This window comes from Somniosus microcephalus, chromosome 8 (assembly GCF_052327205.1).
Source record: "Somniosus microcephalus isolate GS21.2 chromosome 8, FLI_Smic_1.0, whole genome shotgun sequence".
Lineage (NCBI taxonomy): Eukaryota > Metazoa > Chordata > Chondrichthyes > Squaliformes > Somniosidae > Somniosus > Somniosus microcephalus.
In genome coordinates this window covers 266,458,273-266,481,706 of record NC_140994.1, presented here as the reverse complement: position 1 = coordinate 266,481,706, position 23,434 = coordinate 266,458,273, and the positions used below count along the sequence as shown (strand labels likewise).

General features: G+C 47.8%; 1 protein-coding gene across 1 annotated transcript in view; it reads left to right on the top strand.

The window, feature by feature from the left end:
- maml1 (mastermind-like transcriptional coactivator 1) overlaps window positions 1–23,434 on the top strand; it is an 81,614-nt gene that overhangs the window by 49,542 nt on the left and 8,638 nt on the right. Inside the window, exons 2-4 of the mRNA XM_085996035.1 lie at window positions 510–1,886; window positions 7,783–8,046; window positions 12,267–12,381. Of these exons, the coding sequence (XP_085852161.1) occupies window positions 510–1,886; window positions 7,783–8,046; window positions 12,267–12,381 (1,756 nt within the window). The remainder of the gene's footprint in view (window positions 1–509; window positions 1,887–7,782; window positions 8,047–12,266; window positions 12,382–23,434) is intronic.

Here is a 23,434-nt window from a genome sequence, read left to right as displayed (position 1 = left end):
TTGGAGAAACCGTTGTACTGCTGTCATTTATTATAACTACTTTATATGTCCCGTTCAGGAATATTGAAATTACATTGGCCACCTCACCCTGCACGATCAGTATAAATGTTTAGCAAAAAAAAAAGAGGTGTCATCTCGAATGATGTCCTAAAAATTCTAGTTTTTCTTCAAGGAATCTAGTTCTACCTACTGCAGTGCTTAAATTTCATCCCTCCATTTTTGTAATCAACCCCAAGACACTTTTTTAGGTAAACGACAAATTAAAACTCCAACTGGCGATGGGCCTTGGCTATGTTTAAAAGAAAAGTGGTGTGGGGGGAGGGGAATAAAGTAACGGCTGTCTTGTGTGGGTTAATCAAGCCTGGATTGTTCCAAAAAAAAAGTACTGAAATATGAGCAAGAAGAATCAATCTTTCATAATTGGTTGGTTGATTACAGAGAATATTAGTCGAATATTGAATGCTCCTTGAGTTCACTGTCCTAATTTTGACACTCTTGTTTTAATTTAGATTCACGAGAAAATTCACAATAGGAAATTAAAGGCTGATGGGTCTCCTTTGAATGGAGATCAACTGAATGGATTTGGAGACGGGAGCTATTCAGGGGCCAAGAAGCCCCGATTGAATGGGACAGATGCCTCTGGGCTACTCGCAGTTAATGGATCTTCTAATGGCATGTCGCCCATGTCCCCACTCCACCAGCGGGACAAAAGAACAGTCATCGTGGACAGTGCGCAAGGCAATAGGAGCCATCCCATGAGCTTGGATGACTTGAAGAAGGAAAGTCTTCCTGACTCCAATGTGCAGATAAATGGGAACTGTGATGCTGGTGATGGGTTCACTCTTATTAAAGAACTTAAACAGGAGCCTGCACTGGATTTAGCTTGCATGAACCCAACAGGCACACCTCTCTCCCAGAACAACATGTTCCCCGATATTAATTTGAATGAACAAGAGTGGCAGGAATTGTTTGATGAGCTGAACCGGTCTGTGCCGGACCAAGATATACAGGATCTCTTCAATGAGGATTTTGAAGAAAAGAAGGATATTGAACCCACTGGTTCTTCTGAACAAACATCCTTACCAGACAACATAATTATAAAGACTGAGTTTTCTCCATCTTCCTTTGAACATGATCAAACAGGATCTCCACAAACTAGACCGTCTCCATCAGGACCTGCGTTTTCAAGTGTATCTATGGCTCCTGTTAATACCGCCCCTTCAGTGACTGGTGTGTCCCAGGCTATGGCGCAAGCTTCAGGTTCAACTCCAGTTTCCACGAGGCCCGTGTCCAGTGTAATGTTGCCTGGGAAGGCAGGACCATCTGTGGAACGGTCTCATGCGCAGCAGCTTCAGCAGATGGCCGCGAACCAGAAGCAGAGAGCACAACTCTTGCAGAAGCAGCAAGTGCCGCACCCCTCGCCCAATCCGGTACCAAACTGGTCGGCAGCTCCTACCCAAAGTCCTCTTGGTGGGCCCTACAGCCTCGATAAGCCCAGCAGCCCTTCATTGTACCAGCAAGACTTCAACCAGAAGCTTCCAATGGCCAGCATGCCGCCAAAGAGTTCTTCGAAAGCTGGTGGCAACTACCTCCAGCCAAATCACGTTGTCATGCTGAGCCACCAGCCTAACTCTTTAGGTCAAAACTCCCCAAACAGCCAGGCTCCCCTGCTGAGCTATAATAACACTAAACGCTTGACTCATTATGAAATGGATAATAGTCAAAGGGTTATGGCACCTAACCAGAACAAAGCTGCGATATTCGAGTACGTGCGGCAACAGCAGCTTTCCCACCTCAGCGATGAGCAGAAACGAATGCTGTTGATGAAACAGAAGGAGCTTCCCCAGGGTGGCATTGCATACAGGCCCCTTCTGCAACATAGCCAGGTAAGAGTTTTGTTTGTTTTCTGCTACAAGCGCTAGTGTAACGAGCTGGGGCTCCTGTAAGCTCCTGGAGGCTTTCAGTTCTTACTAAACGCCTACAAAGGCCACGGAGAACAGAAGTTTGAGAGCAACAAGGCTTTTCGCCCTTTCCCTCTCTCGTTTTATCCCGCCTCCTTTGCTGAAGGCATGTTGGAGTACTGCATAGGATTACATAGGATATACAGCACAGAAACAGGCCATTCGGCCCAACCAGTCCATGCCGGTGTTTATGCTCCACTCGAGCCCCCTCCCATCTTTCTTCATCTAATTCCGTCAGCATAACACTCTATTCCCATCTCCCTCATATGCTTATCTAGCCTCCCTTTAAATGCATCTATACTATTGGCCTCAACTACTCCTTGTGGTAGTGAGTTCCACATTCTCGCCATTCTGAATTCCCTATTTGATTTCTTGGTGACCATCTTATATTGACGGCCTCTAGTTATGCTCTTCCCCACAAGTGGAAATACTCTCTCTGTATCTACTCCATCAAATCCTTTCATAATTTTAAAAACCTCAATGAGGTCACCCCTCAGCCATTTTTCAAGTGAAGAGACCCAGCCTGTTCATCCTTTCCTGATATGTATACCCTCGCATTTCTGGTATCATCCTTGTAAATTTTCTCTGCACCCTCTCCAGTGCCTCTATATCCTTTTTCTAATATGGCGACCAGAACGGTACACAGTGCTCCAAGTGTGGTCTAACCAAGGTTCGATACAAGTTTAACATAACTTCCCTACTGTTCAATTCTATCTCTCTAGAAATAAACCCTAGTGCCTGGTTTGCTTTTTTTTTAATATCCTTGTTAATCTGGCGTCGCTACTTTTAGTGATTTGTGTATTTGTACTCTGAGATCCCTGCCCCTCTATCCCACCCAGACTCGCACCCTCCGTGATAAGTGACGTCCCTATTCTTCCTACCAAAATGCAATACCTCACATTTATCTGTTGAATTTAATTTGCTAATTATATGCCCATTCTGCAAGTTTATTAATGTCTTCCTGTAATTTGTTGCAGTCCTCCTCAGTATTAACTATTCCCCCCCCCCCCATTTGGTGTCATCCACAAATTTAGAAATTGTGTTTTTGATACGAAAGTCTAAATGGTTAATGTAAATTGTGAACAGCAGTGGCCCCAGCACTGATCCTTGTGGAACACCACTACCCACCTTCTGCCACTGTGAATAGCCACCCTTTACCCCTACTCTCTGCTTTCTGTCCTGAAGCCAGCTCGCTATCCATTCTTCTCCTTGTCCCCTGACTCCGCATTCTCTGACCTTGTTCATTAGTCTATTATGTGGTATTATTGAAGGCCTTTTGAAAAGCTAGATAAACTACATCTACTGCATTACCCTTGTTTACTCTGTTACCTCTTCAAAAAAAATCAGAGGTTGGTCAAGCAAGACTTTCCCTTTTGAAATCCATGCTGACTCTCATTATTTTTTTGGCTTCTAGATGTTCTATTTTCTCCTTTAGTAGGGATGCCATTGTTTGTCCTACCACCAATGTTAAGGTGACTGGTTTATAGTTCCCTGGAAATGTTCTATCTCCCTCCTTCAATATAGGTATTATGTTAGCTATCCGCCAGTCCTCTGGCCCTACACCTTTTTCTAATGAATTATTAAATGTGTAGTAATGCCTCTGCTATCCCCTCGATTCTTTTAAAATGTGCAGATGTAATCCATCCGGATATGTGTTTTTTCCTGAGTTTGATTAGTTTATTATATCTTATTTTAAATGCCATTATTTCATTACTAATTTCGGGATCCAATGTCCTGTCCACCTGTTCTACCTCCCTGGTAAATACTGAGGCAAAGCAATTATTTAATATTTCTGCCATCTATCACTGTCCATCCCTTAGTGGCCCTATTCCCATCCCGACCTACCATTTTTTTTTATTGATGTGCCTGTAAAATATTTTACGATTTTGTTTTATGTTCCTTGTTAATTTACTTTCACAGTTCCTCTCTGCCTTCCTAATTGCTTTTTTGGCTCTTTTCCTAATCTCTCTGTATTTTCCCTTATCATGCTCTCCCCTGCTGTCCATGTAATTAAATGTATCTTAGGCAGTCCCTCAGAACCGAGGATGACTTGCTTCCACATTAAGAGTTCTCGGGTGACGGATAAGTCCAATGTGGGACCTACAGTCTTTGTCACTGTGGTTGGGGTGCTTGGGCTGACGTGCGCTCCTTGTGCTTGGCTTCCGCTTGCTCCCGACGAAGAGACTCGGTGTTTGGCACCTTCCCGGATGCTTCTCCTCCACTTTGTGCGGCCTTGGGCCAGGGATTCCCAGGTGTCGGTGGGGATGTTGCGCATTTTCAAGGAGGCTTTGAGGGTGTCCTTGAAGCGTTTCCTCTGCCCACCTGGGGCGCTCTTGCTGTGTCGGTGCTCTGAGTAGAGCGCTTGTTTTGGGAGTTTCGTATTGCGCATGCGGACGATGTGACCTCTCCATTGGAGCTGATCGAGCGTGGTCAAAGCTTCGATGCTGGGGATATTGGTCTGAGTGAGAACACTGACGTTGGTGCGCCTATCCTGCCACATCTTGCGGAGGCAGCGTTGGTGGTACCTCTCCAGTGCTTTGAGGTGCTTGCTGTACATGGTCCATGTCTCTGAGGCATACAGCAGGGCGGGTATCACTGCTGCTCTGTAGACCATGAGCTTAGTGCCGGGTTTGAGGTCCTGGTCTTCAAACACACACTTCCTCAGGCAACCGAAGGCTGCACTGGCACACTGAAGGCGGTGTTGGACTTCGTCATCAACGTTTGCCCTTGTTGACAGTAGGCTCCCGAGGTATGGAAAGTGGTCCACTTAATGTATGCCTCTTTACTTACCCACAGGTTTTCCCTTATGGCTTTATACATCCATGGTGTCTCATTATTGTTTAGCTTCTTGTTTTTTAGCAGAATAGATTTTTCCTGCACACTCTTGAACACAGTTTTAAATGTTTCCCACTGCTATTCTACGTCATTGTTTGCCAATATTGTTGCCCATTTTATTTTTCCAAGTTCTATTCTCAGCCCATCAAAATCAGCTTTTCTCCAATTTATTAACCTGGTTTTCGTCATACTTATGTCCTTTTTCAATTATTATTTTAAAGCGTATTATATTATGCTCACTATTGCCTATATGTTCCCCTACTGTTACTTCTCTTATCTGTTGTGGTTCATTCCCTATTACTTGATCCAATAGCGAATCCTCCCTTGAGCTTTTTACATAGTGGGTTAGGAGTCCTGTACACATTGTAGGAACTCCATTCCTTATCCCCTTTACCTACCTCTTCTGTCCAATTAATATCTGGGTAGTTGAAATCCCCCATGATGATTATTCTATTTTTTTTACTCATTTCCTCATGGTTTCATGGGTTCTGGCAAGCCTCTACAATCTCGTCCCAGTTAGTCATTCTTCATATCTGAGCCTAGCCTGTGACATTGTGGGGGACCAGCACAGCGAGAGAGTGACACGATCCTCAGCCGCTGTCTGTACAAGCATGTGTCACTGAGTTGGGATCAGGGTAGGGACCCTGGCTCGGAATAGGCCATTCAGCCCATCAGGTTTGCTCCACCATTTAACTAGATCATGGCTGATCTGCACTTCAACTCCATTGACCTGCTGTAGTTCCATATCTCTCGATACCCTTACTCCACAAAAATCTGTCGCTCTCTGTTTCGAGCTCCCATTGTTCCCCAGCCTTTTTCGGAGAGAGTTGCAGATTTCTACTACCCTTTGTGGAAAAGGTGGTTCCTGATTTTACCTGCTGAATGGCCTATTTCTAAATTTTAAGGTTATGTCCCCTCGTTCTTGATTCCTCAAACAGAAGAAATAGTTTCCCCCATATCAACCCTTGTTGTTCTCTTTGGAGCAGAGAAGGCTAAGAGGAGATCTGATTGTGTTTAAAATCATGAAGGATTTAGATAGAGTAAATAAAGAGAAACTGTTTCCAATGGCTGAAGGGTCGAGAACCAGAGGGACACCGATTTAAGGTGATTGGCAAAAGGACCAGAGGCGACAGGAGGAAAAATGTTTTTGCGCAACGAGTGGTTAGGATTTGGAATGTGTTGCCTGATAGGGCGGTGGATACAGATTCAATAGTAGTCTTCAAAGGGAATTGGATAAATACTTGGAGAACAAATTGCAGGGATATGGGGAAAGAGCGGGGGAGTGGGACTGACTGGATTGCTCTTCGAAAGAGCCGGCGCAGACTCGATGGGCCGAACGGCGGCCTTCAGTGCTGTAGTATTCTGACTGTATAAACCTATGTAATCCTTTTAACATTTTAAAGACCTCAATAAGATCAGGCTATCACACTCTCGTCTCCCTCCGCTGAATGGACCAAAGGATAAGCCAGTTATAGTGCCCTGCCACTCAGCTGGGATCCACGAAGTCAGCGTGGGCCTTTCTGGTCCTCAGTATCTCACTACCCTCTCTATTCACCTATTGATCGTTGAGCAAAGAATTCTTTTAAAAACATTCAGTTTCACTCAATAGGCCAATTGCAGAATGTGTTAGCCCATGGGTTTGCCAGTGTTCATGTTCTCTGCCCTTTCGCTCTTCTCACCTTTCCATTTACGGTAACTCCATTATGTAGCTCATCTCATCTCTGTGGCCACACCGTTAGCAGTTTGAAGGAACTAAATGTAGCCCGAGAGAGGTTGAGCAGTCCTCCAGTGCAAAGTTACTGACCTTCTCGGAAACATTTGCGATGATGTATATCTGAATATATGCTTGATTCAGTTGTGCCAGCTGATCGGATTCCATGCACCAGTTAGTTTGCTGCAGCCACTGTTCACCTGCCTGGTCACTGCCCACTGCCCCATGGGCGAGGCCAGAAAAGGGCTTGGCTCTGATGCCATCTGTAGTTGAATAGTCTTCAGACACTTGGGATCATGAAGAGTGATTGGGTGAGGTACCAGAGGACTGTCGACGGCCATGGAACCAGACATTAGTGCGGGTTGGTGACTTCGGGAAGTGTGAATAAAATCGCATCGGTGAAGTGGGAATTAAACTGTCTCATGGATTTGACATTCTCCAACTAATCAGTTCAGTATCACAGCTCCACAGCCCACACCGCCTCAGTTGGTTGGTATAGTAAAGATTGCAGCAGATTCTCATTCCACTGTAGTTCTACAAAGTTGTTTGCCATCAGTGCCCTTGTGGTATTTGCTTTGTCCAAAACCTATGTCTTATAATAATTGTCCTTGAGTAAAGGAATATTGTAAAACCATTAAGTCTTTGTGTCTCTCCTGTTTTTCTCCGTCTCCCTTCATTCTCCTCAGTTCAGGCCAGTCTGTGTTTAAATTTAAAATTACAGTAGTTGAATTTTGTAACTTTTTTTCTTAATCAGTTTTATTTTCTGTATCAGTTCCATCTTCTCTAATAGAACAATAACTGCTTCCTGCCTAAGGACATTGGAGCTGTAAAGAAAAAATGAACTGTTGTTTGTTCTGATTTGCTCTAGAAAAGATAAGGCCGAGAGGTGACCTAATTGAGGTCTTTACGATTATGAAAGGGTTTTATAGGGTAGATGTAGAGAAGATGTTTCCGCTTGTGGGGGAGACCAGAACTAGGGGCCATCAATATAAGATAGTCACTAATAAATCCAGTAAGGAATTTAGGAAAAAAATTCTTTCCCCAGAGAGTGGTGAGAATGTGGAACTTGCTACCACAGGGAGTGGTTGAGGCGAATAGATTATTAGAAGCTATATACGTGCATGAGGGAGAAAGAAATAGGTTATGATAGGGTTAGATGGGAGGAGGCTCGCACAATTACCGGCACGGACCTGTTGGGCCGAATGGCCTGTTTCTGTGCTGTACATTCTATGTAATTCTCTGTAATGATTATGCCCCTTTTTTTTTTAAAAATAGGATCAAAATTCAGGAAACGTCACCAGGGCACCAAACTCTGTCCAGGGATCGGGTCCAGGAACTCAGCCTCCTCCTGTTTCTGCCGCTGGTAACCATGGAAATGCCGCATACCTCAGTAGCCAGCAGCAAGCTGCTGCCATGAAACAACAACAGCTACTGATGGATCAGCAGAAGCAGCGAGAGCAGCAGCAGTTACAGCTGATGGAGCAGCAGAAGCAGCAATACCTGCAGAGGCAGCAGCAGCAACAACTACTGGCAGAGCGGGTGCGTAACATGGTGTGTGGGGGGGGGGGGGGTCGCGGGGTGCATCGCAAATGATCCAGGAGAGCTCGAGTGATTCAAACAATATTGTTCTATTTGCGTCCATGGGAAACGGTGTCCTCTTCTCAAGCTGCTGCAATGTCACTAGTGCGCGAAATCAGCTGGTGCACACGTGGGCAAGTAGGTGCGAGGAGAGTCTCACTACTTTGGCTTCACACCTGCTGCGATATAACTGGAGTAGGTGCAGAGTCGACTATAAAAAGTTAATGGGTTGCTTGGGAAGTCTGTGAACTTCAAACTTTGGAGAGATTAAAATAGGGTGACCATATTTTCTAAACCGAATCTGGGGACACTGGAGCACAGCAAAGTAGCCAGGAAGGAAGATTTAGCTTGTGCCGCGTAGTGAGGCAGCCTATATTTTAACAGTTGCACATATATACTACAGAGGTGCATATAATTACCGCAAATGTGATGTCACACTATTGAAATGCATTCAGACACCTGACGCCCCTCTTTTTCCCCCACCCCCCCCCACCCCCAGTGACTGAGGTCACACCTGACTCCTCCCCGCCCAACAGTGTCTCGGATTTACCTGCCCCTCCCCCACCCCACCCCTCTTTCCCTGGTGACACTGGCTGTACCCTCCCCCGCGACCTCTCCCTCGCCCGCTCCGGTTGCTGTGCTCCGGGGCACTTTTGGCAGTATGAGCCCGGCTGGAAACTAAAACAACAACCGGCACATGCGCAGAAAGACTGCCCAGTCGCGCATGCGCAAGGAGTCACTCTGGCTATTGTACAAGTTGTTTAATTTAGCCTTAGAGCACAAACGACCGCTCGGGGGTACACTTCGGAGATGAGTTTTGTGAACTGGGGACTCTTCCGGGGTCTTTGTTTGCCCAGGGACACAGTACCTCATCCAGGGACTATCCCTGGAATACTGGAACGTATGGTCACCTTAGTTTAAAATGCTCTTTCCTGACATTGAAATTAACTGGCTTGTGTAGTACATGCACTACTGCAGTGGCCTTGTGCAGGGAGCAATGTGATTGTTTTAAAGAAGATGGATGGAGCTGATGAGCAGGAAATGAAACTGAGTGGGTGGGGCGGGGGTGGTTGCAAAATTCAACTAACTGATGGGTTTAACCAGACTGGCCTGAACTGAGGGGAGGGGGGAAAACAGGAGAGACACAAAGACTTAACGGCTGAGAGGCTGAGAAAAACTGTAACGTGTATTGCCTCCCACATCAATAAGCGTGCACATGAAAAAATGTTTGCAGTGTCGTAATGGATTTGTTTGGAGGGATTGGTTCCAGTGCTGAAATGTGTACATGACTCTTTGCTGCGTTTGTCAGTGGAGTTTCAAGTACAGGAAACTTTCTGGTATCCGGCACTGACTGGACCGAGCTGGTGCCGTACCATCAAAACTGCCGTAGAAACCAGCGCTAATGTTAAAACATACGGAGCTTTTGATAGCAAAATACTGCAGATGTTGGAAATCCGAAATAACAACAGAAAATGCTGGAAAAACTCAGCAGGTCAGGCAACATCCGTGGAGAGAAATTTGAATTGACGTTTCGGGTCGAACCCTTCTTCAAAACTGGAAAGAAAAGAAATTAGATCGAAGGCAGGGCTGCGATCGGACAAAAGAAGTGAAAGAAACAAAGAGCTAGACGAGATGGTAATAGGCTGAGATTAGGTGTGAAGTGTACTGGCAGGGCAAGAGATAGCTGCCAGGTGTGTGAGAGAAACAAAAGGAAGGGAGGGGGGGAAAGGAGTGGAAAAATTACAAGAAAAAATGTGTAATAGGGGCCGAGGTTATGATCTGAAATTGTTGAACTCGATATTGAGTCCGGAAGGCCGTGTGAATCAACAAACCCTGCACAGCTTCAAAACAGTCGGCCGCAGCTTAAAAGCGTCTCTAGCTAAGCAACAGCTTCAGCTAGACCTTGCAGAGCCTGACTGGGAAAAAAAAAAGCAACGAGAAGTAAAAAAAACTTATAGGAAACGGCTCCTGAATTTTGCCGGTAGATAGAGCTTTCTGGACATTTAACCTCCGGTTAAGCAAAAGTTTCCTGTAATTTGGTTTATCGGACAACAGTAACCGCACACCAAAAACCCACGCTCATTGTAGCGATACCAGACATGCCTCGATCGGCATTCCAGCCCATTACTTCTTGGCAACCATGCGCAGTCTATTACCTGTGGTAAAACATGGGTGAAATCATCATCTGAACTGTATGCTGTAGTCCTGTTCAACTTGAAAATTATATGAAAATACTGTTGCAGCTTAAATCCTTTCAAATTCATAACTTATTTTAAAATATAACTTTAATTTTTTGGTATGAATGTGAAAAAGATAGAGGAACGAATGTGCCACTAATTTGGTTCTTTTTTTATTCGTTCACGGGATGTGGGCGTCGCTGGCAAGACCAGCATTTATTGCCCATCCCCAATTGCCCTTGAGAAGGTGGTGGTGAGCCACCACCTTGAACCGCTGCAGTCCATGTGGTGAAGGGGCTCCCACAGTGCTGTCAGGTCGGGAGTTCCAGGATTTTGACCCAGTGACGTTGAAGGAACGGCCGATATATTTCCAAGTCAGGATGATGAGAGTCTTGGAGGGGAACTTGGCGGTGGTGGTGTTCCCATGCACCTGCTGCCCTTGTCCTTCACGGTGGTAGAGATCGCGGGTTTGGAAGGTGCTGTCGAACAAGCTCCATCAGTCTGAACCCTGGGCCATTTCCTATTGTCATCTCGATGTCCGAGCATGCCAGAAATCAGCAGGTTTGGTAGCCGGTGCATTAAGGGCAGTGATGTCGGAAACTCGACTAGCCTACAATATGGAAAATGTGATGCAATTGACACAGCAAAAAAGTGTTTGTGTTGTCATAAACTGTCTCCAATGAATTGCGAGTAAAATTGTGAACTAAATTCTAACCTTTGTGTGGTGTCTTGTGTCCTCTGAGGAGAGAGCATCTGGTACAATTGTATATCCTGTCTGGCCTGGTAACACTCGTGCCACAGCTGGCTATAAATTGATATTTCATCTTGTGGTAGTTTGTATAATGTTGGCAAAAAAAAACTTGTAGATTGGTGGTAAACATCAATTGTGAAATAATCATCGAATCATACCGCACGGAAGGAGTCCGTTCAGTCCATTGTGCCGGCTCTCTGAAAGATCCACCAATTAGTCTCATTGCCCTGCACATTGTTCTTTTTCAAGTTTTTAATCCAATTCCCTATTGAATCTGCTTCCTCCACCCTTTCAGGCAGCGCATTCCAGATCATAACTCGATGAGTAAAAAATATTCTTGGCTTTTTTGCCAATTATCTTAAATCTGTGTCCTCTGGTTACCAACCCTCCCATCATTGGAAACAGTTTCTCCCTATCCACTCTGTTAAAACCCCTCATAATTTTGAACACCTCTATTAAATCGCCACCTTCTCTGCTCAAAGGGGAACAATCCCAGCTTCTCTAGTGTCTCCACATAACTGAAGTCCCTCAATCCCTGGTATCATTCTCATAAACTCCTCTGCACCCTCTCCAAGGTCTTGACATCCTTCCTAAAGTGTGGTGCCCAGAATCAGACGCAACACTCCTGCTGGAATATAACCAATGATTTACGAAGGTTTTGTACTCTGTCTCTAATTAAAGCCAAGGATCCCATATACTTTTATGATACAAAATAAATCTGTTTTATTACAGGGTTTTAATGAGGAGGCAGAAAAAGAGGCACAATAGGGTTGCTGAGTTTAATTAGTGGCTTCTAGGATCATATCTGCTGCTGGGTTTTAAACTGAAGTCATTTCTTTTCTAAACTACAACCACAAGTTCACGGTATTTTCCATGAGTCATTAGAGCATCCAAAACGTAAGCGTGCATTGCTTTTTCAAGTTTCCAGCAAGCACTATTATATCGATACCAAAGAGAGGCACGTGGGAAAGTGTTCTTTTCTACATTTTCCTTCTTTAAAGCACCAACCTGTCTTTGGAGAGCTTCATGTTATTTTGTCTGTCGGTTATAGTTGGTATTGTGCAATGGGTTTGTTTGAAGCCAGCCGACTCCCATGCCAAAACCTGCAGACGCGAGTCTTTGCCGTGTTGCCGTTTGCATCCTGTATGTCCTGTTTACTGGGCCCTGATCACAGCAAAAACTCCGCCTCTAGTCCCATATACATAATGAAATGAATCGCAGCAATCCTAAACCGATTATTTCTCATGTTTCAGGAGAAGCAGAGGAAACAGCAGGAACAGTTGCAGAGGCACCTCACCAGGCCCCCACCTCAATACCAAGATCAGCAGCAAAACCCGTACCGTGTTGAGCAGGTCGGCCAGTTTCAGGGTAAGCATGGTATCGTCACTTGGGTTAATGTTCCATCAAGAAACAGCAGTCGGCACTGGTGAAGTTCATGATGCAGGCTGAATACTTACTGAAAGATGATGATTCTCACTCAGTCTGTCCTTGGCAGACCGAATGTCAAATGAGGATCGTTCTACTGTTCTCAGCCAAAGTTTGTGTTGAGCATGCTGCTAAGGTGCTGTTACTCCTGTTTCTTTTTCATAGAATACTCAACTTACAGCACAGGAGGAGGCCATTCGGCCCGTCGTGCCAGTGCTGGCTCTTTGAAAAGCAGTCGTTCTCAGTCCCACATCCCCACTTTGTGTTCGTAACCCCGTGCGTTCCTCATCCTCAAAGACCCGTCCAATTCCCTTTTAAAATTATTGATGGAATCAGCTCCCACCACCTTTTCAGATAGAGCGTTCCCGATCCCAACAACTGAGTGAAAAAAAATGTCTCCATCTCCCCACTCGCCAGACGGAATAGTTTTTCTCTCTACTCTATCAAAACCTCTCCTCTTGAAAATCTCCATTAGGTCACCTCTTCACCGTCTGTGTTTCTGTTTAAACTTTTCAGTTTCAATTGCAAAATGTGTCTTTAGAAGTTCAGTTACAAGTACAATGAAACCTGCATAAACAGACACCTATTGAGAGACCCAAATAACTTGTATGGTAAAATATACAAGAGGCACTCTGAAACCATGGACACGCACAAATTCCAAACTACGGCCTGCCATCAATGCACCAAGCACCTTTTACAAACTTGAAGAAAGACTTGCATTTATATAGCGCTTTTCACGACCTCATGGTCTCAAAGCACTTTACAGCCAATTAAGTACTTTTTATTTTGAAGTGTAGTCACTGTTGTAATGTAGGAAACGCGGCAGCTCCCATGAACTGCAATGTGATGATCAGATAATCTGTTTTGTGATGTTGACTGAGCTAAATATTGGCCCAGGACACCAGGGATAACTCCCCTGCTCCTCTTCCAAATAGTGCCGTGGGATTTTTTAATTCCACTTGAGAGCAGGTGGAGCCTCGATTTTTATGGTCTCATCCAAAGGCGGCACCTCCAACAGTGCAGCACTCCCTCAGCTCTGCACTGGGAGTGTCACTCTCTAGATTTTTGTGCTCAAGTCTCTGGAGTGGGACTTAAACCCACAACCTTCTGACTCCGAGGCAAGAGTGCTACCCACTGAGCCACCGCTGATGGACAAGTCATCACGAGGCAACAGCAGGTTTCTGTGGAAGAGAAGTTAAGGGAACGGTGTTGTAGTGGTAATGTCACTGGGCTAGTAATCCAGAGGCCTGGACTAATGATCCAGAGACTTGAGTTCAAATCCCACCACGGCAGCTGGGGAACTTAAATTCAGTTAATTAAATAAATCTGGAATAATTACTAGTGTCAGTAATGGTAACCATGAAACCATCGTAAAAACCCATCTGGTTATTATCTTAATGGCAAGAAACTGGAAAGTACTGAAGTACAAAGGGATCTGGGTGTCCTGGTGCACGAAACTCAAAAGGTTAGTATGCAGGTGCAGCAAGTGATTAAGAAGGCCAATGGAATGTTGGCTTTCATTGCTAGGGGGATAGAATATAAAAATAGGGAGGTATTGCTTCAGTTGTACAAGGTATTGGTGAGACCGCACCTGGAATACTGCATACAGTTTTGGTGTCCATACTTAAGAAAGGACATACTTGCTCTCGAGTCAGTACAAAGAAGGTTCACTCGATTAATCCCGGGGATGAGGGGATGGACATATGAGGAGAGGTTGAGTAGATTGGGACTCTACTCATTGGAGTACAGAAGAATGAGAGGCGATCTTATTGAAACATATAAGATTGTGAAGGGGTTGGATCGGGTGGATGTGGGGAGGATGTTCCCGATGATGGGTGAAACTAGAACTAGGGGGCATAGTCTTAGAATAAGGGGCTGCTCTTTCAAAACTGAGATGAGGAGGAACTACTTCACTCAGAGGGTGGTAGGTCCATGGAATATGCTGCCCCAAAAAAGCTGTAGAAGCTACATCATTACATAAATTTAAAACAGAAATAGACAGTTTCCTAGAAGTAAAGGGAATTAAGGGTTACGGGGAGCGGGCAGGAATTTGGACATGAGTCTAGGTTCGGATTGGTCATGGCCCTGTGGGTAGCGGAGCGGGCCCAGGGGCCGTGTAGCCTGATCCTGCTCCTGTTTCGTGTGTCTAATTCTGTTAGATTCAGGAGATAGTCCTGTCATAGTGGATTGGCGGTTAGGATCAGATCAGCCATGATCTTATTGAATGGCGGAGCAGGCTCGAGGGGCCGATTGGCCTACTCCTGCTCCTATTTCTTATGTTCTTATGGTTCACTAATGTCCTTTAGGGAAGGAAATCTGCCGTCCTTACCCGGTCTGGCCTATGTGTGACTCCAGACCCACAGCAATGTGGTTGACTCCTAACTGCCCTCTGAAATGGCCGAGCGAGACACTCAGTTGTAACTAATCGCTACGAAACAAAATAATAAGAATGAAACTGGACGGACCACCCGGCATCAACCTCGGCACCGGCTACGGACACAGCAACGGCACACCCGGCCCAGTCAACCCTGCAAAGTCCTCCTCACCAACATCTGGGGACTTGTGCCAAAATTGGGAGAGCTGTCCCACAGACTAGTCAAGCAACAGCCTGACACAGTCATACTCACAGAATCATACCTTTCAGCCAATGTCCCGAACTCCTCCATCACCATCCCTGGGTATGTCCTGTCCCACCGGCAGGACAGACTCACCAGGGTGGTGGCACAGTGGTATACATTCAGGAAGGAGTGGCCCTGGGAGTCCTCAACATTGACTCCGGACCCCATGAAGTTTTATGGCTTCAGGTCAAGCATGGGCAAGGAAACCTCCTGCTGATTACCACCTACCGCCCTCCCTCAGTTGATGAATCAGTACTCCGCTATGTTGAACACCACTTGGAAGAAGCACTGAGAGTAGCAAGGGCACAGAATGTACTCTGGGTGGGGGACTTCAATGTCCATCACCTTCAATGTCCATCACCAAGAGTGGCTCGGTAGCACCACTACTGACCAAGCTGGCCAAGTCCTGAAGGACGTAACTGCCAGTCTGGGCCTGTGACAGGTGGTGAGAGAACCAACACGAGGGAATAATCTACTTGACCTCGTCCTCACCAATCTATCTGTCGCAGATGCATCTGTCCATGACAGTATTGGTAGCAGTGACCACCGCACAGTCATTGTGGAGACGAAGTCCCGTCTTCACACTGAAGTCACCCTCCATCGTGTTGTGTGGCACTACCACCGTGCTAAATGGGATAGATTCAGAACAGATCTAGCAGCTCAAAACTGGGCATCCATGAGGCATTGTGGGCCATCAGCAGCAGCAGAATTGTATTCCACCACAATTTGTAACCTCATGGCCCGGCATACCCCTCACTCTACCATTACCACCAAGCCAAGGGAGCAACCCTGGTTCAACAAGGAGTGTAGAAGAGCATGCCAGGAGCAACACCAGGCGTACCTAAAAATGAGGTGCCAACCTGGGGAAGCTGCAACACAAGACTACATGCACGCTAAAAAGCAGAAGCAGCATGCTATAGACAGGGCTAAGCAATCCCACAATCAATAGATCAGATCAAAGCTCTGCAGTCCTGCCACATCCAGTCGTGAAGGTGGTGGACCATTAAACAACTAACGGGAGGCGGAGGCTCCAAGAATATCCCCATCCTCAATGATGGTGGAGCCCAGCACGTGAGTGCAAAAGACTGAAGCGTTTGCAACCAACTTCAGCCAGAAGTGCTGAGTGGATGATCCATATCTGCCTACTCCCGAGGTCCCCACCATCACAGAAGCCAGTCTTCAGCCAATTCGATTCACTCCATGTGATATCAAGAAATGGCTGAGCGCACTGGATACGTCACAGGCTATGGGCCCCGACAACATCCCGGCTATCGTGCTGAAGACTTGTGCTCCAGAACTAGCCGCGCCTCTAGCCAAGCTGTTCCAGTACAGCTACAACACTGGCATCTATCCGACAATGTGGCAAACTGCCCAGGTATGTCTGGTCCACAAAGCAGGACAAATCCAACCCAGCCAATTACTGCCCCATCAGTCTACTCTCAATCAGCAAAGTGATAGAAGGTGTCATGGACAGTGCTATCAAGCGGCACTTAATCACCAATAACCTGATCACTGATGCCCAGTTTAGGTTCTGCCAAGACCACTGTGCTCCTGACCTCATTACAGCCTTGGTCCAACTATGAACAAAGGAGCTGAATTTCAGAGGTGAGGTGAGAGTGACTGCCCTTGACATCAAGGCAGCATTTGACCGAGTGTGGTATCAAGGAGCGCTAGTAAAACTGAAGTCAATGGGAATCGGGGAAAACGCTCCACTGGCTGGAGTCATACCTAGCATAGGAAGATGTTTGTGGTGGTTGGAGGTCAATCATCATAGCCCCAGGACATCGCTGCAGGAGTTCCTCAAGGCAGTGTCCTCGGCCCAACCATCTTCAGCTGCTTCATCAGTGACGTTCCCTCCAACATGTTCAGAAATGGGGATGTTCGCTGATGACTGCACAGTATTCAGCGCCATTCACAACTCCTCAGATAATGAAACAGTCCATGCCCGCATGCAACAAGACCTGGATGACGTTCAGGCTTGGGCTGATAATTGACAGGTAATATTTGCTCCACAGAAGTGCCAGGCAATGACTATCTCCAACAAGCGAGAGTCTAACCACCTCCCCTTGACATTCAACGGCATTACCATTGCTGAATCCCCCACTATCAACATCCTGGGGGTCACCATTAACCAGAAATTTAACTGGACCAGCCACATAATTACTGTGGCAACAAGAGCAGGTCAGAGGCTAGGTATTCTGCGGCGAGTGTCTCACCTCCTGACTCCCCAAAGCCTTTCCACCATCTACAAGGCACAAGTCAGGAGTGTGATGGAATACTCTCCACTTGCCTGGACGAGTGCAGCTACAACAACACTCAAGAAGCTCGGCACCATCCAGGACAAAGCAGTCTGTTTGATTGGCACCCCATCCACCACCTTAAACATTCACTCCCTCCACCACTGGCGTACTGTGGCTGCAGTGTGTGCCATCTACAAGATGCACTGCAGCAACTCGCCATGGCTTCTTCAGTAGCACCTCCCAAACCCGTGACCTCTTCCACCTTGAAGGACAAGGGCAGCAGGCGCATGGGAACACCACCACCTCCTCCAAGTTACCCTCCAAGTCACACATCATCCTGAGTTGGAAATATATCGGCTGATCCTTCATCGTCACTGGGTCAAAATCCTGGAACTCCCTCCCTAACAGCACTGTGGGAGCACCTTCACCACGTGGACTGCAGCGGGTCAAGAAGGCGGCTCACCACCACCTTCTCGAGGGCAACTAGGGATGGGCAATAAATGCTGGCATTGCCAGCGACGCCCACATCCCACAAAACGAATAAAAAGAAACGGCTTTTGTGGAATGGGAGAGGTAGTGGCAGAGAAACTGTTCTATCTGTCTTGTGTTCATGGTTTCTATAAACAGACCATATTTTAGCTAAATATTTGAAGTAGAGGAATATACAAGGCTGTGGGAAAAGAGCAGGACAGTTGGATTGTAGCAGAGAGCTGGAAATGCGGTCGGTCAAGTGGCTGTGAAACTGTGGCTCCAAGACCACTTCTGTGTTAATTTTGGCTTTTTTAGATCATTGATACGAAGTAAAGACGGAAATCCCCTTATTTTATCACTCCTCTTGTTTCAGAAATGTTGAGAGTTCAGGTCTCTACTCAAAGTATTTTTATATATTGCTGATGGCCCCACTGTACATATTCTGTTCCTAGTTGAGTCCCAGTTTCTCTTTACGACTTATCTCGATGATTGAACACTGCTTTATCATCTTGTAAGGCTCTTAATTACGTTACTTGCTCAGGTTTGAGAGATTGTTGACAATGACATTTTCTTCACATATTAATATGGAACATCTTGTGTGACAGCACACCACATCGGTTGTTGAATTTACTGTACAGTTCACTCTTGTTAATTTAAAGTCATTTGTTCAAAAAATTTGGATTAATCAAAGATTTAAATTAAGTAATTTTAATGAAACGGCACAATAGAACACTGCAGAAACATTCAAATGCCAAAACTAACTCTTTAACTACACATGATTGAAACTTGAGATAGTGTTCAGTCATTTTGTTGCTTCCTTTTCTTCAATTCATTTCATGTGGGTATCGGGTGCAAGGCCAGCATTTATTGTCACTTCAGAAAGCAGTTCAGAGATGACCACATCTGTGTGAGACTGTAGTCCTACATAGGCCAGACCGGGTAAGGACCCGTTTCCTTCCCTGAAGGGACATTAGTGAACCAGATGGGTTTTTAGGACAATCCGACAGCTTCATGGTCACTTTACTGATGCCAGCTTTTTATTTCCTGGTTTTTTTTTTAAGCTGAATTCTCAATTCTTAAAATTGTGTTCTCTTTATTAATCTAGTAACCTAACAACTACACTATCGAATCCCTAGCCCTATCCCTCCCAATAGCACATTTGTCCAGAAAGTATTTAGTGTAGCGGGAAGTTCCATTCTAGCCTATTTGTCAGCAGTCACAGAATTGAATTCCAGGACCATGGTGGGAGCTAGCTCCTTTTACCTCTGTTCACTGGATCGACTTGCTTGGGGCATCTTCATTCTTAATCCCACGAACTGCTGGATCCTCCCCCACAACAGCAGCAATACGAGTCAGTCAGCAATAAGGACTTGGCTACTTCCTATCTTCAAGAATAGATACATCCCTCATGACTGCTGTTGGCCACAACAGAGAACCCACCTGCTTAGACTTCCGCTGCTTCAGAGGCAGATGTTTGAATTTCCAGTGTTGCAAGCAGCTGGCAGTCGGCTCTGCTTTTAGAGGCTGGAACTTGACTTGTCAAGGCGACTTTCAGTCTTGTGAGGCTGTGCTTCAGACAAAGTGCTGCAGCCCAGCTCAACAAAAGCACCCTCTCTCTGAGGCTCTCTCTGGCTCTCCCTGGCTCGATCGCGCTTGTGCTCTCTCTCGCTCTCTCTCTCTCTGGCTCGCGCTCTCTCTCTCTGGCTCGCGCTCTCTCTCTCTGGCTCGCGCGCTCTCTCTCTCTGGCTCGCGCGCTCTCTCTCTCTGGCTCGCGCGCTCTCTCTCTCTGGCTCGCGCGCTCTCTCTCTCTGGCTCGCGCGCTCTCTCTCTCTGGCTCGCGCGCTCTCTCTCTCTGGCTCGCGCGCTCTCTCTCTCTCTGGCTCGCGCGCTCTCTCTCTCTCTGGCTCGCGCGCTCTCTCTCTCTCTGGCTCGCGCGCTCTCTCTCTCTCTGGCTCGCGCGCTCTCTCTCTCTCTGGCTCGCGCGCTCTCTCTCTCTCTGGCTCGCGCGCGCTCTCTCTCTGGCTCGCGCGCGCTCTCTCTCTGGCTCGCGCGCGCTCTCTCTCTGGCTCGCGCGCTCTCTCTCTCTGGCTCGCGCGCTCTCTCTCTGGCTCGCGCGCTCTCTCTCTCTCTCTCTCTCTGGCTCGCGCGCTCTCTCTCTCTCTGGCTCGCGCGCTCTCTCTCTCTCTGGCTCGCGCGCTCTCTCTCTCTCTGGCTCGCGCGCTCTCTCTCTCTCTGGCTCGCGCGCTCTCTCTCTCTGGCTCGCGCGCTCTCTCTCTCTCTGGCTCGCGCGCTCTCTCTCTCTCTGGCTCGCGCGCTCTCTCTCTCTCTGGCTCGCGCGCTCTCTCTCTCTCTGGCTCGCGCGCTCTCTCTCTCTCTGGCTCGCGCGCTCTCTCTCTCTCTGGCTCGCGCGCTCTCTCTCTCTCTGGCTCGCGCGCTCTCTCTCTCTGGCTCGCGCGCTCTCTCTGGCTCGCGCGCTCTCTCTCTCTCTCTGGCTCGCGCGCTCTCTCTCTGGCTCGCCCGCGCTCTCTCTCTGGCTCGCCCGCTCTCTCTCTCTGGCTCGCCCGCTCTCTCTCTCTCTGGCTCGCCCGCTCTCTCTCTCTCTGGCTCGCCCGCTCTCTCTCTCTCTGGCTCGCCCGCTCTCTCTCTCTCTGGCTCGCCCGCTCTCTCTCTCTCTGGCTCGCCCGCTCTCTCTCTCTCTGGCTCGCCCGCTCTCTCTCTCTCTCTGGCTCGCCCGCTCTCTCTCTCTCTGGCTCGCCCGCTCTCTCTCTCTGGCTCGCCCGCTCTCTCTCTCTCTGGCTCGCCCGCTCTCTCTCTCTCTGGCTCGCCCGCTCTCTCTCTCTCTGGCTCGCCCGCTCTCTCTCTCTCTGGCTCGCCCGCTCTCTCTCTCTCTGGCTCGCCCGCTCTCTCTCTCTCTGGCTCGCCCGCTCGCGCTCTCTCTCTGGCTCGCCCGCTCGCGCTCTCTGGCTCGCGCGCTCTGGCTCGCCCGCTCGCGCTCTCTGGCTCGCCCGCTCGCGCTCTCTGGCTCGCCCTCGCGCGCTCTCTGGCTCGCCCTCGCCCTCGCGCGCTCTCTGGCTCGCCCTCGCCCTCGCGCGCTCTCTGGCTCGCCCTCGCCCTCGCGCGCTCTCTGGCTCGCCCTCGCGCGCTCTCTGGCTCGCCCTCGCCCGCTCTCTGGCTCGCCCTCGCCCGCTCTCTGGCTCGCCCTCGCCCGCTCTCTGGCTCGCCCTCGCCCGCTCTCTGGCTCGCCCTCGCCCGCTCTCTGGCTCGCCCTCGCCCGCTCTCTGGCTCGCCCTCGCCCGCTCTCTGGCTCGCCCTCGCCCGCTCTCTGGCTCGCCCTCGCCCGCTCTCTGGCTCGCCCTCGCCCGCTCTCTGGCTCGCCCTCGCCCGCTCTCTGGCTCGCCCTCGCCCGCTCTCTGGCCCGCCCTCGGGCTCGCCCTGGCCCGCCCTCGGGCTCGCCCTGGCCCGCGCTCTGGCTCGCCCTGGCTCTGTCGGCCCCCTTGCTTCTGTAGGTTACAGGAAGGTTAACAACTCCACAGTAACATCAGAGGGTTCTCAAATGCCCAATTAACAGCAGATTATTTCTTTTTCCCCACCTGAGCATTTTTTTTATCGAAAGCTTTGCGTTCTGCCTTTGGGTACAGATTACAGTAGAGGTCAGTGTAATTGAAGATATCTCTGGGTTTATGATGAGAGGAATGTTATCATTCACCTCATTGAAGCTGTGAGAGGGAATGGACTGGATCGCGGAGCTGATGCACGAAGCAGAAACAGGATCAGTTCCCTTTGGCGAATTGATTTGCATTTTCCAGCGGTTGGCTAGCTCAGGAACCAGGTTGAATTCAACTTGAGCAGCAGATGAAATGGTCAGAACCCACTTGGGGAGGGAATTGAAATTTAACAGCAATTTGAATCGGGCAATACTGGAGGAATATTGCGATTATAATTTGAATTAAAAGATACTTTGAGTTAAGAGGAGTAGACTTACTTGAAAACCTGTCATCATGCCGATAACCTTCCTGCAGAGGTGCGAGTTGAAGTTTGATGCTGTTTGGTCACTGCCAGTTTAAAAATCGGATTTATTTTTAGAGCAATGAATTTTGTGCTCGCCCTGCCCCTCTGAGCGGTTAATTTTGGGTCGTGTTTAGTGCCGAAATTCTCACCAGCTGTAGCATTTTTAACATGTACATTTCTGCTGCTGTTACTTTGCCAGGATCATCATCTTCAGTGTAGAACGCTGCTTAGATTACCCGCTTTCCACATATTCAATTCAGCAATACTCCTTTCTTCCCCCATTTGTTTGGAATTTTGGGAGTTTTGCTGATCTCGTTTATCAGAACAAAAGTGTAAAAGGAGATCTGATAGAGGTCAAATGAAATTGGGGTAAACTTTCCACATTTTTTTTATTCGTTTGTGATGTGGGCGTCGCTGGCAAGGCCAGCATTTATTGCCCATCCCTAGTTGCCCTTTGAGAAGGTGGTGGTGAGCTGCCTTGAAGCGCTGCAGTCCGTGTGGTGAAGGTACTCTCAACGCTGTTGGGGAGGGAGTTCCAGGATTTTGATGAGGGAACGGCGATATATTTCCAAGTCAGGATGGTGTGTGACTTGGGGGTGGTAGTGTTTCCACATGCCTGCTGCCCTTGTCCTTCGAGGTGGTAGAGGTCCGGGGTTTGGCAGATGCTGTTGAAGAAGCCTTGGCGAGTTGCTGCAGTGCATCTTGTAGATGGTATACACAGCCAGTGAACCAGTAACTTTTAAGCAGAAGTTTAGTCATGACCAAAAGATTGAAGGGAAAGGTTCGGAGAACTTTTATTACATGCAGGGTGTTGGGACAAGGGGTACATACCTGAAACAGTGGTGAAATCCAGAACAAGCATTACATTTTTGGTCATTTCTGTCTGATCAATTTGAACAGAATATTGTGGTCACTCTTGCCCAGGTGTGCCTCACATGGAGGGTCAGATACGATGTCTGAGTCATTACTAAAGACTAAATCAACTACACGATTAACATGGTGGTCTCATTAATTTGTTCAGAGACCATTAGAGATGGAAGCAGGCAGTCTTTATGCTGGAGAGGTTATGAAGTCAGATGCTCAGCTTGGGGTCAAATGGTTACTAATGGTCTGGTTCAACCTGAGACAGTAGGTTTGGAGGGGTATAGAGTCCGTGATGGGGGCTTCTCCCTGTTTAACTGGGGGAAATTGTGGCTGAACCAGGACTGGATGTCAGATACGCAGTGACAAAACAGGTAGGGGTGTGGTTGAGAGGTGGTGAGGTAGAGCTGGGTGTCATTGTCATGTGTGTAACCTGAATCCATGGCTGCAGATGATGTCAAAGGGCAGCATGTGGATGTAAATAAGGGGGGGTGGGGTCAAGGATAGATCCTTTGGGGACTTGAGGTAACGATGAGAGGGCAGGAAGAGAAGCCATTGCAGGAGGTCCTCTGGCTACGATGGGATAGGTAAGAGTTGTACCAGCCAAGGGCAGTCCCACTTAGCTGGCCAAAGGAGGAGAGGCATTGGAGGGTGATGGCATGTTCAACCATGTCAAAGGCTGCAGAGAGGCTGAGGAGGGATAGTTTACCACGGTCAGTCACATTGTCATTTGTGACTTTGATTCGGGCTGTTTCAGTGCTGTGGCAGGGACGGAAACTTGATTGGAGAGGTTCAGAC